Source organism: Phyllostomus hastatus, unplaced genomic scaffold (assembly GCF_019186645.2).
Source record: "Phyllostomus hastatus isolate PE091 unplaced genomic scaffold, TTU_PhHast_1.1 phas_contig_137, whole genome shotgun sequence".
In the NCBI taxonomy this organism is placed as follows: Eukaryota; Metazoa; Chordata; class Mammalia; order Chiroptera; family Phyllostomidae; genus Phyllostomus; species Phyllostomus hastatus.
In genome coordinates, this window is record NW_025333583.1 from 12,576,453 (window position 1) to 12,591,219 (window position 14,767).

Here is a 14,767-nt window from a genome sequence, read left to right on the forward strand (position 1 = left end):
CAGAGAATGCTCACAAAACAGATTACAGAGTATGTATAAAACATCAAATTGTGTACATGAGTGTTGCTAATCCTTGGTTTAATGTCCATTGATACTAAATAGGCAGAGTTCTAATGGCAAGTGTCATTTATTGCAAAGTCATACCAAAGTGACCACCATGTGGAAAATGACAAAACAAAAAAGAGTAAATATGACTCTGTACTTAAGGTGGAGGTTTGATGATAGAGAAATAGAAATGAAAAACACCTAACAGTTGATGGGGCTGCATTTAATAAGTAAAGTGAAGTGCTTGAAATAAAAACAACTTTCAAAACTTTACGTAAAAGGTTATCACTGCTAAACTATAGGCTACGTTGTGTTCAAAATTCTCACCAAAATTTGACTATCTGTAACCTGTTCTTGAAACATCTGCATTGCTTTCGTCAGATCTTCTTCACCTTCTGGAATGCTAAAATTGTCATCTGGTATCTAAATCACAGAGCAAGAGAAGGACAGGAAGAAGTGTTAGCAAGAATATAAACATACACTATTTCACTTTCATTTTTTCTCACAAAACAAAGGATCAGAGAAACATATTTTATGTCAGACACCATATCATTTTGAAGATCTATGAAAATGAATAAATAAGGAGCAGAAAGCTTTCTGACTTTCTTTTAAACATCATTCAGTGTCACTTTTAATAAACTCAGTGTTGGCTTATGGGCAACTGCTTTTATCTATAATGACAAATGTAGACCAACATCTGTGCTGAAAAAAATGTCAGGCGATCTAAATGCCACCATTCCCTCCTCATCCCAGATTCTCCTCACCCATTACTTTTTCATAACTACTACTGGCAACTACAAATCTCTGGTTTATTAAAAAATAAATAAATCACACTCCCTGCCTGAATGTTACACCCTTGGAAGAATGTAATCAAGTTCAATTTTAAGTGTTAATAATAGTTAACACTTATTGCATGCTTCTTACATGCTGATCACAGTTTTAAGCCCTTTGCAATCATCCATCTCATTCAGTAATTTCATGCGGTATGCATCCACACCAGCTCTGCTGCTCCAGCAGTAATAAAAAGCCCGTGTTCTGTGCTTCTCCTGCCCTTGCTTGCCCAGGCCAGGAACTGCCAGGCTTGCATCCACACGGTCACATTCATAGCCCCGCCTCCTAGAAGTGTCTTTATCCTCCATGTCTCAAAAGTAATGATTAGTTCCACTGGAATGGTCCATTAAATGGAAGGTTTGGGACAGTAACCACACTCTCGCATAAGTGTAGTTAAGCTGGCGGGAAGCACAGGACCTGTGTTCCAGCTGTGCAGTGGCAGTTTGAGAGACGCAGCCCAGAGCAGACTGGGGGATGGTCAACACCTGTTAGCCAGTGATGACAGGTGGCAGTCTGGTTCCTCAAGGCAGGGGATAAGGGGCTGATGCTGAAGGACAATTAACAGGAGACCCCCAGAAGCCAGATACACTAAACCAATCTAAATTTTTAAATACTGAATAGAATGTTCACACCTCACTCTTAGCCAGCTGAGATTAGCTAAAATCAGTTGAAAACCTAGCAATTCTTAAGTAAATATTTCTTAGGAACAACCACAATGAATTTATAGAATACTCAAAATGAACAAATTACCTCTTCATATTCAAAATCATCATCTTCAGATGCCTCGGTGATGGTGACCTCTGAACATCTTGTCAAGTCTTAATCTCAAAATATTTGGAATAAAATGATTCTATTTAAAATCAATTTAATGTCAAAATACAGTATTGGCTCCCATTATCTTACCAACTCGGTGGGCTAATACATTTCAAAGTTTCCATCAATGAAAGTTATTTAAATCTCCACTTTTTTCTTATATTTACTTCTCAGTTTTAATTCTCCTCAGGAAAGGCAGCCAAATTTTTAAGCAAATATAAACTATATAGTAATCATAATTCAGTAGTTCATAAATTATTAAGAAATAAGTATTTTAAATATCAGAAATGATTCTAATAAAAATTCGAACAGTATTACTGTAAGACTTCTAAAATTATAAAAGTTGTTCTAGTTATAAGTGAAAACTTCAACAGTTATTTTGTTGGTTGGTAGGTTTATTTTTTTTCTTCAAACGTAAAGGCTTGGTTGTGCCAAGTTTAAAAAGCATGAAATTAAACCCTTTAATGCACAGTAATGGTTATGAAAATCAAAGATGAGATTAGCCTAGTTTGCATTTTGCTGCTGGTTATAAGAAATTGTCTCTGTGATTCTGCCTTCCAAGAGTTAGCTGAAAGTGTATTTAACAACTTATGTTGTTTGTAATATGAACTGATAACACATAGTATTTAATAGAAGCCAGATGCTGTCCTAAGGGTTCTACGTGTTTTAACTCATTTCATCCTCATCCTGTCTATGAGGCTGGAACCATCATTATCTCCATTCTACAGAACAGGACTCAAAGGCACAAGACTGCACAGCTAGGACCTATCAAAGCTAGGAATACACTCCAGAAATTCAAGTTTCACTCCACTACACTCTCTCTCTTATTGTTCTCTACCGTTTTTCTATGCATGTAAATACTTGAGGTGTTTGCCAATTATTTTCCACATAGTTCCATACTTCTAAAGACAGGCAATACCTTCTGGTTACCAAGCCTCATCATAACCAATAACTCTTTAGTGTTTGCCTTATTATTTAAGGAGACACTTAGTCCTAGTTCAGTTATGACCAACTCCTGGGAACCAGCTACCTGTCAAACGGCCAGTATTTTATTGTCAAACATGAGTGGCTCTCCCAAAATTATGGTGAAAAGTAATTTTGGCTATAAAAGTAAACTAAACCACCACAAAAATAATTGCATGCCTGCAGTGCATCCCATAACCGTAAACTCACCCTTATGGAGTACCTACCTTTTACTGACATCCTGCATAAAGGGCCTCCAAATCCACCCAATGCACTATTGCAAAGCCACTCTGAAACTCTAAGGTCCTTTTCATGATGGAACCTCTCTAGGTACCAAAATCAGTATGTTGTTTACCTATTGCTGCATAACAAACTCCCCAAATCTTTAAGCTTAAAGTAAATACATAAATCAGCGTTCATTATCTCACAGCTTCTGCGATCAAGACTTCAGTAGTGGCTTAAGTGGCAGATTTTGATGTGGTCACTCATGAGGTCGCAGTCGAGATGACAGCCAGGGCTGTGGTCACCTGAAGGCTTAACTGAGACAACAGGATCTACTTCCTGAAGGCTCAGGTCCTCCCCACGTGGCTCTCCCCACAGGCTTCTAAAACCCCCTCAAGACATGGTGGCTAGCCACCTGCAGAATAAGCCATCCAAGAAAATGAAGTGGAAGCCACAGTTTATTTTATCAACAGCCTCAGAAGTCACAAATCATCACTCGCTCACTGGTTACACAGATCAACACTACTCACTATGTGAGGGCACTCGACAAGGGCATTTACACCAGGAGGTGGGGATCCCTGGGCGTCATTTGCAGGCTGGCTACTACACTACCTTACAGTGGCTCAAGAGCATTAAAAGAGTTAACACATGTAAATTATTTAGAAAAGTGCATGGCTTACAGTAAAGGCTATATAGTGTTTGTTCTATTTTCTATGTTCTGGAAACAGAGAGTATCTGTGGAAAAAGTCTCATAAGTCTCCCACGGCTCAGTTCCCCCATATGTTAAGCTGAATGGATAAAAGATAGTCTCAATTTTCCTCCTTTTCTACATTTATATTTATCTGACACATTTTTACTTAATGAGATAAAAGTTCCTGATTATCAGATACAGGAAGTCAGCCTACTTTTGTATGGAAAAGTACGTTTCCCTATGAAAGACAACTACCAGAAACTGATTTTGTATGCAATTATCTGCCATTACATCTCCAGAAGAGCAAGGTCATCCTTCACCACTGTTCATACCATAGAAAAGTAAGTATTCTATAATGATCTGGATAGACTTTATAACTGTAAACTGACTAGCTGCTGACTAGATTGTGAGGAAGGAACATGAAAGTAAAGGTTATTAAACATAGTGATATGTAGAGGGGAAAAGTGAACTGTTCTAAAAGCTTTGGAAATATCTAACAACCACCTATACACTCTACCCAGAAAATATTCTAAGCAAAGGATTTTATCACTGGTAAAATATTCTGTTTCCACACAACCAAAGAAGACTAAGAAAAAATAACTACCATTTTGTAAAGCTTAAAAAGTATTGCCATGTGGAACACAGCCATATTTATTCTCATAACAACCTTGTAAGATTGAATGGTGCAGATACAGTCATCTCTAAAAATTAAAAAAAATTAGAATCAAAAAGATTAGCCTAAAATCACACAGCTATAAGTAACAAAGACAAGTTTCTTCAATATAAATGCCAAGAATTTTCTAGTACACCGTCCTATTTCTACAATGAAACAGGAACCTGCAGTGTTTGCCAATATCCTAAGTAATATAAACTCTCACCTATTTATTTTCCAAACTCATAAGAATTATAACAACAGCTAAATCATATCACTTAAAGAGATCAATGTGAAGACCTTAAAGGAAGGAGGAGTATAATAGGGCTGCAGACCCAAAAATTACATTAACCCAGGGCAAGAGATTAGAGACATAAAGGATCAGGAAAAGGACAAATATCCAAAATAGGATCAGGTATCCTCCTGATGGATATTTTTAGTATTCACAATAGGAACCTGCACCAAAAATCTTCCCAGAAACAACTCAGTTGAAATGTGACGTTGCAGTGCTACTGAAGAAATAAAAGTACTTTGTATGTTGGTATGCATCTGCCTATCTGGCTAGATGGTCAGCAATACACGGACAAATGCATGAACAAATCCCAAAATGATTCTCTGGTAGTTTGCAAATATGCATACACTACAAAATATAAAAATAAATGAATATGCAAATTAGAAGAGAAAGGGAAATAGTAGAAATAGGATAAAGGTAAAGATGCAGTATATGCCACAGGACTCATAAATTGTGTTAAACCTAAGCCACAGATTTGACCCTAAGCTTCCCAGCAGCCAGGGTGAAAAGGGAGATGTAATCAGACACCAATTCAATATCCATCCAATGAAAACAGATGAGTTTCTCGGCAGATATATAGCAATTTCTGGTTTCAAAGCATGAATAAATTACACCTCCAGTTTCCCATGAAGAGAACATTGTGGATTGTACAGATATTGATCCCCTTGGCCCTTGGGATAGCCAGAACAACAGCAGGAAGCAGAATCTGACAGAATACCATGTGTGAAAAGCACTACCTTAGAAGCAGAATTGCCAGGGTAGAAATAGATCATTCATCAGAATTGTTTGAAAGCTGAAACCTTTACTGTGGTTCTATAATACTTTTACTGGGAAACTTTCTCATCTGTAAATCTAATCTCTTAGGTGACCCTATTCTCCAGGGGATGTCCCTACATTTAAGCTGGCCACAATTCCAGCACAGTTCTTTTTCCACTGCAGAATAATAAGCTGGCATCTGGCTTAAAATCAGTTTCTTAATGCCAAGCTGACTCTGAGCCCTTACAAAACTCCCTTCCCTTTATCCACCTAGTTTTCTCTCAAAGAACATCACAGAACTCCAGTTCTGAAATTCATTGTTTCCCACTCTGTTCCCCTCAGGTCTGGTTCTTCCCTTTCTGACTATTTGACCTTAACTTGACATTTAATACTGTGCCTGGTTCCAAAATCTGCTTTCGCTGGGGCACTGTCTGGGACTCCCCTTTCCTCCTGGGTCTGCAGCCACAGTCCACAAGGCATACTTCCTAGGCAGGTTCTATGCCCTAGAGTCACCTTCTGGACTCAGACCAAGGGTCCCACTCCACCACATCTCCACTTGCCCTAAAAGGAATTTAACAGTATTTGTGAGTTTGCACAGTATGAATCAACATCCCGGTACCATTCAGTTGCCATGGGTGAACTGATTGGGACCTTGTGCACTAGCGGAATCTTCACCAGATCCTGACTTCCTAGATCCTATCAGAAAGCAGGCCAATATACACCCCCACGGAAACTGCCAGGGAGCCCTAAACCCATCACAGTGCTACAGGAGGTACCACCGCAAGAAGCCTCAGAGCAGTGTTTCAGCGGGTCTAATGGAGCAAGGCTTGAGGTGCCAGTTGGTACGACGCTGTCCCAACATTCAGGAAATGGACCACAGCCAGAAAGCAACAGACAATTTTCAGATATAAGCAACATACAAAGTTCCTCTCACACTAGTCTCTTCTACTATTGCATTTATACGTAGTGATCCCTGCCAGCAGCAGCATCTTTATAAAGAACTGGAGGGAAACATATAGCTAATTATATTTTACATGATTTCCCAAAGCTGCTGCAGCCAGAAATTGCTTTGTAATCTCTGCCATCACTGCAGAGCCAATGTATATACAGAGGCGATCTAAAATCCAGGCTGGGTCCTCTATAATCAACATTTTACTTACTAAATTGAAATTTGCAAAAAAAGTACTGTAAACAGCAAACACCACAGTCGTGTGCCCTTTCTTAGGAATTCCAGTTTAAATAGAGTAAGTTAACTGAATAATATAAACCAAAGACAGGAAATAACTGGCACGTCTGCTGCCAATTTCCCCGCTGTTTGCTCCCTGCAGTCTTCTTTCTCCCCACGACTTCATTAGGTCTCAGAATTCTTATTAGCACCACATACCAGGAAGCCACTACCATCTTAATAGCACTGCCAAGAATGGAAATGTAGTGGCCACCCTTGCCCTAGACAGCTCCTGCCCATCTTCTGCCTCGGAAACTGGAAAACAAGTCTCTTTCAACTTCAAGACTCGCAGTTCTCAGAGTAGGTAGTGGTGTACGTTTTCCAACTTGTAATCCAGGAGAGCCAAAGATACCAACTCCACATACTGTAACCTTGATCTGAAAATATAAAGGTTAAAGGTTAAGATATTAACCTTTATATACAGGCTTGCTATTCCTATTGCAGTTCTTACCAGCAGCACCTGGGAGCTTGTTAGTGATGCTGATTCTCAGCCCTGACCAAGACTTATTGAATTAGAACCTTCATTTAAAGAGTACATCTTTAGGTCCATCCATTCTGTTGCAAAAAGAAACAAGAGAGAGAGAGAGAAAGAGCTCACAGACATGAACAACAGTGTGGTGATTACCAGGGAGAGGAGAGGGGAGGGAGGCGGAAGAGGGTACAGAGGAGATAAACGGTGAAGGACAGACACTTAGGGTGGTCAGCACAATACAGTGTACAGACGAGGTTCTGTAGAACTGTGCGCCTGAAGTGTATAATTTTATTAACCAGTGCCACCCCAATACAAACAATAAAAAGAAAAAATCCATACCTTTGATTCACATGCACATTAAAGTTTGCCTGAACTAGAGGACACAGAACATCCTTTTTCTCTCCAAATAGCCTATGACTTTCCTGCATGTAAAATTCAGCACATGAGTTTAGTAACATGCCTCTTGGTGTAGATTTTACATTCAGATTGTCTATCATTTTATTTGACTATATGTAGGGTACACCTAAGCCCCCCTGGGCAAATTCAGTTCTCCATGATGATAAGAAATGCATAGCTTGAGTACATATGCTTATTAAGGATTTTATGAATATCTTCTCACTACTGTAAACATTCCAGGGAAATAACATAACAGAGGGAGATTTTTTTAATGTTAAAAGGAATAAAATATTTTTAAATGATGAAAGTTCAATTTTAATTAAACAAAGTTACTGGTGAATATTATACTACTGCAAAGAAAGACTGGCTAGGATGTCACTTAAAAAGACAACCACACCTCTTAGGTGGGTATCAGTTTAACATGATCGCCATGTTTCAGGGTCTGGAAACCTTAATTCTGAATTTTCAGAAACAGCTAATTTTGGAGCTGCCTCAAAGGACTGGCTTAACGCTTTCAACTCTCAGCAAGCACTGTTCAGAGATTGCTTTGGGAGCCAGAGGACACCTCTTCAGGGGCCAGAAAACATATGTCCATACTCTAAAGAGCCACATTTTTAGAGGTAAAATGCCTGGAAAGATGACATAATAATCAAAATCTAGTTAGGGGAGCAGCGAATCAGAGTGGAGAGGAGATAACAAAAACAACACTCGGGACTCCACCGCGTCCTAGAGTCACGTGCTCCATGGCTCTTCCTCGACCAAGGTCTTTCTCTGGACGGGAAACAACAAAATCAATGAAGCATTAGCTTTTTTAGTGTGTTCATTCCAGCCTGCATGGGAAGCGGCACGCCCAAATGTGGACAACCCGTGCACTGATAGGCAGCCCATGGTCACAACTGCAATGGAAAACACCACCCAGACTGTACTGATCCCTAACGGAGGACTCACTCACAAAAGACAACCACCAACCTTCTTTACAAACTCTAGAGATCCCTATTTGGCCCCTTACAGATCGCTTAGTTAGAATCCAGCCTTACATTCCACATGCTGCTGGGATCTTTCTTATGAAGAGCTCTGCAGAGGATTTATGCACTCCATGACCAGATTTCTTAAAGCTCTGGTGGTAATGAAATAAGGACTACTTCATGTAAGTTTGTGTCTCATCTTTTGGAAGTTTAAAACATAAAAGCAATGATATTGTGAAGTGTGTCGGAAAAGAAACAAATGGCCCTATTACAGCTAGGAGGTTGCAAGGGAGCGGTGTCGCAAGGGTAAAAAATTTTTCGTGAACACACTCTCTACACTGCTATAGAGTGTGGAGACTTCAGTGAAGGCATTGCCGCGGTGATGGATCCTGCCTGTGTTTCTGGTTTGGGCCACATGAGTGTGTGCCTGTTCTTTATGTCCAAATGTTTAACAGCAAAGAAAAGGGTGAGTTCCTGGGGAATTAGTCAACATCTTTCCAAGCCTTGCTCCATACTGATAGCTTGTTGTCTAGTGTTCCAGGAGCACCTGTTCAGTCATAAACATGGAAGTCCAACGCCAAATGCAGGAGATTGGAAGCGATAAGGTGTACGTGCAAAGTAGAGAACATCAGATTTCTAACTCATTTGTGCATATTATAACTTTTCTTTATCCGCTGCAATAGCTCAATTAAATTACCTGAGAGCTAAGGACTTTCAACCCAAGAAAGTCTCACTTCAGCAACTATCATAATTGCCTTAGGAAACAATGTCAAATAACATTATACAGTCAACTCTTAATTACGCATGTTAAGAGAGCCCAGGGATACAGGGATAATTGGCATTCAGTAGTAATCCTCCAACCTCATTTTAACTAAGAGTTAAAGCCTCTCTGTTGACTATAGCTCTTACTTGCATTGAATATAGGAAAATTGACTGGTTAAATGTTTAGCTCTGTTATTCCCTGACTACTCTAGTAGAAACCCAAAACAGTAGTCAGTCAGGCAAAGAAGGATGAAAGAAAAGCAAAGGGCCTAAATAATTCACAAACTAGATAACGAAATTCCGAAAAGTGGGAGTTGCTTATATTTGCAAACACGGTGTTCAAGAGAAGTCTTCATAAGAAAGGTTTTGTGCAAAATGCCAGGTGTTGGCAGTTGTGACTCAGTGATCTCCCAGCCAGTTAAGTGAACGTGATTGTCATTGCCGACAGCTGTGCTATATTGAACTCCCACCATTTATTTCACGAAAATGTTTGCAAAAAGTTGCCTCATTGTGTTGGTCTCGTGTTACCAATTATACTACATGTTACAGAAATCATTTTAATACAGACAAAAATGTTAAGATGTCTGGTTATCATTCACTAGCAAGGATACTGGGTAACTTTATAATTGGTATAGATAGCTCTGAAAGAAATGTTGGCTTTTATTTACTTTAAAAAGGACCATTACTGAAAAAAACTTGTTAGAACTATAAAAATAGAGTATAAAACTTCATTTAAGACACTAAAGCACCCATATATTCCACTCAAATCAATTTCTAACTATCCCAACTTGTATACCTGGAAAAACCATGTTCACCTGGAGTGAAATACTACATACTTTCTTTGATCTCTTAACTTAGCCCCTCAAAGCGCCCTGTAGCAGAGATGGGCACTGAAAGCGAATCAGGACAGGTTAATCAGTCTGCCAAAGGCCACCAAATGGACGTCACTGGGTCCAGAAGTCATGAATTAGAGCTGGAGGGACTACAATGGGACTAAATAAATAGATTAATAAATAATATAAGGTAGATTTGGAGTTTCCTTGTTACTTTAAGAATAAAACACAGAAACCATCTCTCCTTCCTTCCCGCTTGAAGAAAGGAATAGGTATCTTTTTCTCATGAATCGTCCCCCTCTCTGCCTAGACGAGGGGAGCTCCAAAGTTTTACACAATAGTGAACTTAATTTTACACATATGGCTATTCGATTTTTTTCTGCTGTTTCCACTGATAATTGCTCATCACTTTCTGGCTTTTCCCCCGACACGTCTGTCTGAGCCCTGTCAGCTCACCAGGCTATCATTTAGTTGCTAAAGGGGGAAAAAAGTAATTATTATTATTAAATAGCCTAAAGTGATACTACCCAGGAAATTAATGCTACCAAAATAAATCATTGAAGCATTGGACACGGTTGGATATTCTGAGCCTGAGGTCGTTAAAAGCCCAAAGGCAGAGGTTCTTCCCTATCTGCTAACTTTCTTGACTGCATTTGTTCAGAATATCTGAAAGTTTGGGGGCTTATTTAGGAAAACCACTAAGCCAAAAGAAAGGTTGGATCTACTTGTGCGACCTTCACACGAAACTTTTTGCAAAGTTTACTAAGCACGAAACTCCTGAAGGTTCCAACGTCACTTCCAACAGCCACGCGGCAGCCTAACCATCTAACAGTCGGTCGAAAACTGGGGGGTTGCGGTGGCAGAGACGCCACCCTGCGGTACAACAGATGTCTCTGCCGCTCGGCGGTCCCCAGCCTCAGAAAGCGCCCCCCAGTGGGCAGCCCCGGCCCGCACCCCTAACACCCGTTACCGCGGCAGACACCGGGGGCCGCGCCTACACGGGAAGGATACGCTCCAGGTAGTAGGTGCCCTCCGCGGCCACCGCGTCCTCAACGTCCCCTGCAGCCGTCAAGCCCAAGCCCAGTGCTTCTTCCAGAACTCGCAGGGGAGGGGTGATCCCCTCTCGCTGAGCAGCCATCGAGGCGCTCTCGGCCCCTGCCCCGGGCAGGTCCAAAGCGTCTGTAGGAGCTACGTCGAAGACGCCTACCAAGGACCCCCACCCCACGAAGATCTCGCGAGAGCTTGACACTCCCTCACCCCCACCCTGCAGGCCAGCTCCAGACACGGAAAGGCTGCCCCAGGACACCGGTTGGTGCCCTCTGAGCTTCCTGGGTTACCACGGCAACGTCGTTGCCTAGTTACCCTGGGAGTTCTTGGGACGCAGCTCCTGGAGTGGACGAGGTAAAAGGCGAAAACAGTGGGCTTGGATTACACACATTTTCTTACCGAGGCAGCTGAGTTTTTAGTTTTGACCCTAGCATTTTTCCCTCACTTCATTGTCTTCCCTACATCACCTTCCTCTCTTGGTTCTTACAGGCCTATCAGCAATCCTCAGATTTCAGATGTGTGTCCAGTCCCACTGATCCCCAGGAAAAACTGGAAAAGAGGAAGTTTCTAAATGCCTGGAGGGGAAAAAGTCCTAGAAGTCATGATTGAGAGCCTGACACTGGGGAACTACCATCTTCAGACCCTTAGCAATAAAGAAACAGGGTTGTTGGCTTAGTCAAATCCATGCTTGTGCTACTTTAAAACTTTTATCTGGACATCTGTCTTGACTTTGATTTCATACACTGGGACTTGGAACAGTATTTGGAGCGTCGATTCTTGCAGGTAAAGACACTTTCACAAGAATTATGAGGTACAAATAGCCCTAGCATAATGCATAATAAATGATATTTGCCCAATCCTGTGCAGTCCTTTTGCTATGACAGAATCTTCCTGAGATTTATATTGTGTATATATCAGAAGCAAGCATCTGCTGGGCCCTTTTCTTTGAAGATTCTTTTTTATTCTGCATTTCTTGATGAAAAAATGATTGTATATCTTAAAGCCTTGTTGCCAGTGGTAAAACAACATAAGAAATAAAGAATTCACCAGGCACATAGTAAACACTGAGAAATGAATGTTATTTCTATTAAAGTTAATTGCTTTTTAATAATCAAGGGTCACAGATATAATAGTTGGAAAATTCATTCCTGGTAGTGGTTTTTTTAATCATCTGCTCTTTGTCCTTTATTCCTTACATCAAACGCATCCTGAGTGTGTGTTAGATGCAAGGAACAATTATAAGAAGCTGCAAATACAGGAAAGGAATGCTGAAATTGGGGGATCCACTGCTTTCTAGAAAGCCTTCTCTTTGTTCCAAAGGGAGGCATACCCCATCCTTCAAGATTGTTTTCTGTGAACACAGGGCTGAGAAATGGCCTGGGTAAGGAGTGGTCAGGGCCTCACAGGCAGAGTAAAGAATGTAGGAGTATGAGAAACCCTGGAGGAAAGTCGCACTGAACGGTTAATGTTTACTTCTATTTTTTTTTCTTTTCTCTGTTACAAAATCTCAATTTTCAGATGTATTGTGTTGGCCAAAAAGTTCGTGTGGTTTTTTTTTTCCATAAAATAAAAGACATTTTTCATTTTCACCAGTAACTTTATTGATTTGGACATTTTGAGTGTGTTGGCTATCTTCTGGATGGTATAACATTGATCGTTATTAATTAATGTCTCAGTTTGGTCACTCTCAATTTCAACTGGTCTACCCTACTGTGGAGCAATGTCTGGTGAGAAATGTCCAGCACGAAATTTCACAAACCGCTTTTGATATGTCCAACCAGTCACACCTTCTCCATGACCCGCACAGAATTTTCTTTTGCATTTCAGTTGCATTTTTACCTTTCTTAAAATAATAAAGCATAATATGCTGAAAATGTTGCTTTTTTCCATTTCAATATTAAAACTGCTGCATAAAAATTTACCAATTTTGATTTTTTTAATGGATGCTGATGTGACAGCTGTCACAATACAACCTAACAAAATTGTTTCAAATGAAGTTAAAGACAACTAAGTACTACTAAAGCCATCATATGAAAAAAAACAAACTTTTTGGTCAACCCAATAGTATGTAATGTTTTACTGATAGGTTTAAATCCTGGCTCTTCTGTATGACCTCAATTAACTTAAGCTCTCTGAGCCTTAGTTTCCTCTTCTCTAAAACCAAGATTTTAATACTTAACTTACTGAACTATAAAGAGTAAATAAAATATGTAAAAAGCACTTATCATCATGTTTGGTATCTAAAATATTTTCAATAAATAATTGTTAATAAAATTGACTTAAAATATTAAGTGATGTGGTGGTTCAAAATTGGATATTATACTTGTCAGAAACTTACGTATATAAGAATATTTTAAGACAAAACTCAAATATTTTAGACATATGCAGTACTCAAAAAAGTAAAAGATTTTAATAGAGTCATATGAAAATATGAACAAATTATGACAAGTATCCACTACTTAAAGTGAAGACGAGATGAGAAAAATTCTTGTCTTAAAAAAAAATAAGAAAATAGTTTGCTAACTCTTATATGTATCATTACTGCTCTCCTCAAAAAATTTTTTTTTGTAATTCTGGAAGTCTTTTTCTCTAAGGGCTTCAAATAACCAAAGTTTAAATTCACAGTTTTCAATTTAATGTCATTTCATGGATTTTAAATTCATAAGTCACCTAAGATATTTGTGGCTCAACTACAGTCTGAACACATTGCAAGAACCTAAGCAGCAGTTCATTTAAAAATTCAAATTAAGGGCATCTTTATTATTATATTTTGTAAACCCTTAGATTGCTACAAAGGATGGGTAATATTTTTAAAAACAATAAATAAAAACAAAAATCTTAAATATAAACAGAACCAATAAATTGCCTTCACATAAAAAAAAAAGATGTGATCTTGTGTGGTGACTGCTAGTATCTTAAATCTAATAAATCTATGCAAGAGATGGATCTAAAAATAATCCTTTCCCATTGTTGCCCTGGCTGGTGTAGCTCAGTGGACTGAGTGAGGACCTGCCAACCAAAAGGTTGCTGGTTCGATTCCCAGTCAGGGCACATGCCTGGGTTGTGGGCCAGGTCCCCTATAGAGGGTGCATGAGAGGCAACCACACACTGATGTGCCTATCCCTATCTTTCTCCTTCCCTCCCTCTCTCTCTGAAAATAAATAAAAATCTAAAAAATTTTTTAAAATAATCCTTTCCCATTGTTTTGATAATTGCTGATTTAATTAAATATTGAAAGCCTCACTAAGAAAAAACAAATTCCAAATCATAGTAGTGGTTTGTATTTTATTGCTATCCTATAGTACTTCAATCCTATAGTTTTTCCTTTTTAAAAGTATTTTGCATGCCCTGGCTGGTATGGCGATTGAGCATCTACCTAAGAACCGAAGGGCTGCCAGTTCAATTCCCAATCAAGGCACATTCCTGGGTTGTGGGCCTAGTCCCCAGTAGGGGGCATGTAAGAGGCAACCACATATTGATGTTACTCTCCCTCTCTTTCTCCCCGCTTCCCCTCTCTCTAAAAATAAATAAATAAAATCTTTAAAAATAAAAAATATTTTATAGACATCTTTTAAGTGGATAAAAAGGAAGTGTCTTAACATTTTGATGAATGAAAAGCAAGCTATCTATTCACCTTTGGATATATTCCCAAAAGAAGTAAATAAAGAAAACTAATGGAGACAGACAAAATGAACCAGTAATAACAAAGGACAACAGATTTTTATTTCCTCCAAACCTAAATGTTCCACTTTTGTAAAAGTGAAATTATTTTTGAATGCAAAACCAGAAAGTAATCTGACAA

At 39.2% G+C, this 14,767-nt stretch overlaps 1 protein-coding gene across 2 annotated transcripts in view; it reads right to left on the minus strand.

The window, feature by feature from the left end:
* SPAG16 (sperm associated antigen 16) overlaps positions 1-11,093 on the minus strand; it is a 734,031-nt gene extending 722,938 nt beyond the window's left edge. For both annotated transcript variants that reach the window (XM_045853989.1, XM_045853998.1), the window contains exons 1-3: positions 10,930-11,093; positions 1,627-1,676; positions 373-468 (exon numbers count right to left, since the gene is read on the minus strand). In XM_045853989.1, coding sequence (XP_045709945.1) covers positions 373-468; positions 1,627-1,676; positions 10,930-11,056 — 273 coding nt within the window. In that variant the 5' untranslated portion in view covers positions 11,057-11,093. The remainder of the gene's footprint in view (positions 1-372; positions 469-1,626; positions 1,677-10,929) is intronic.
* Between the last annotated feature and the right edge of the window lie 3,674 nt (positions 11,094-14,767).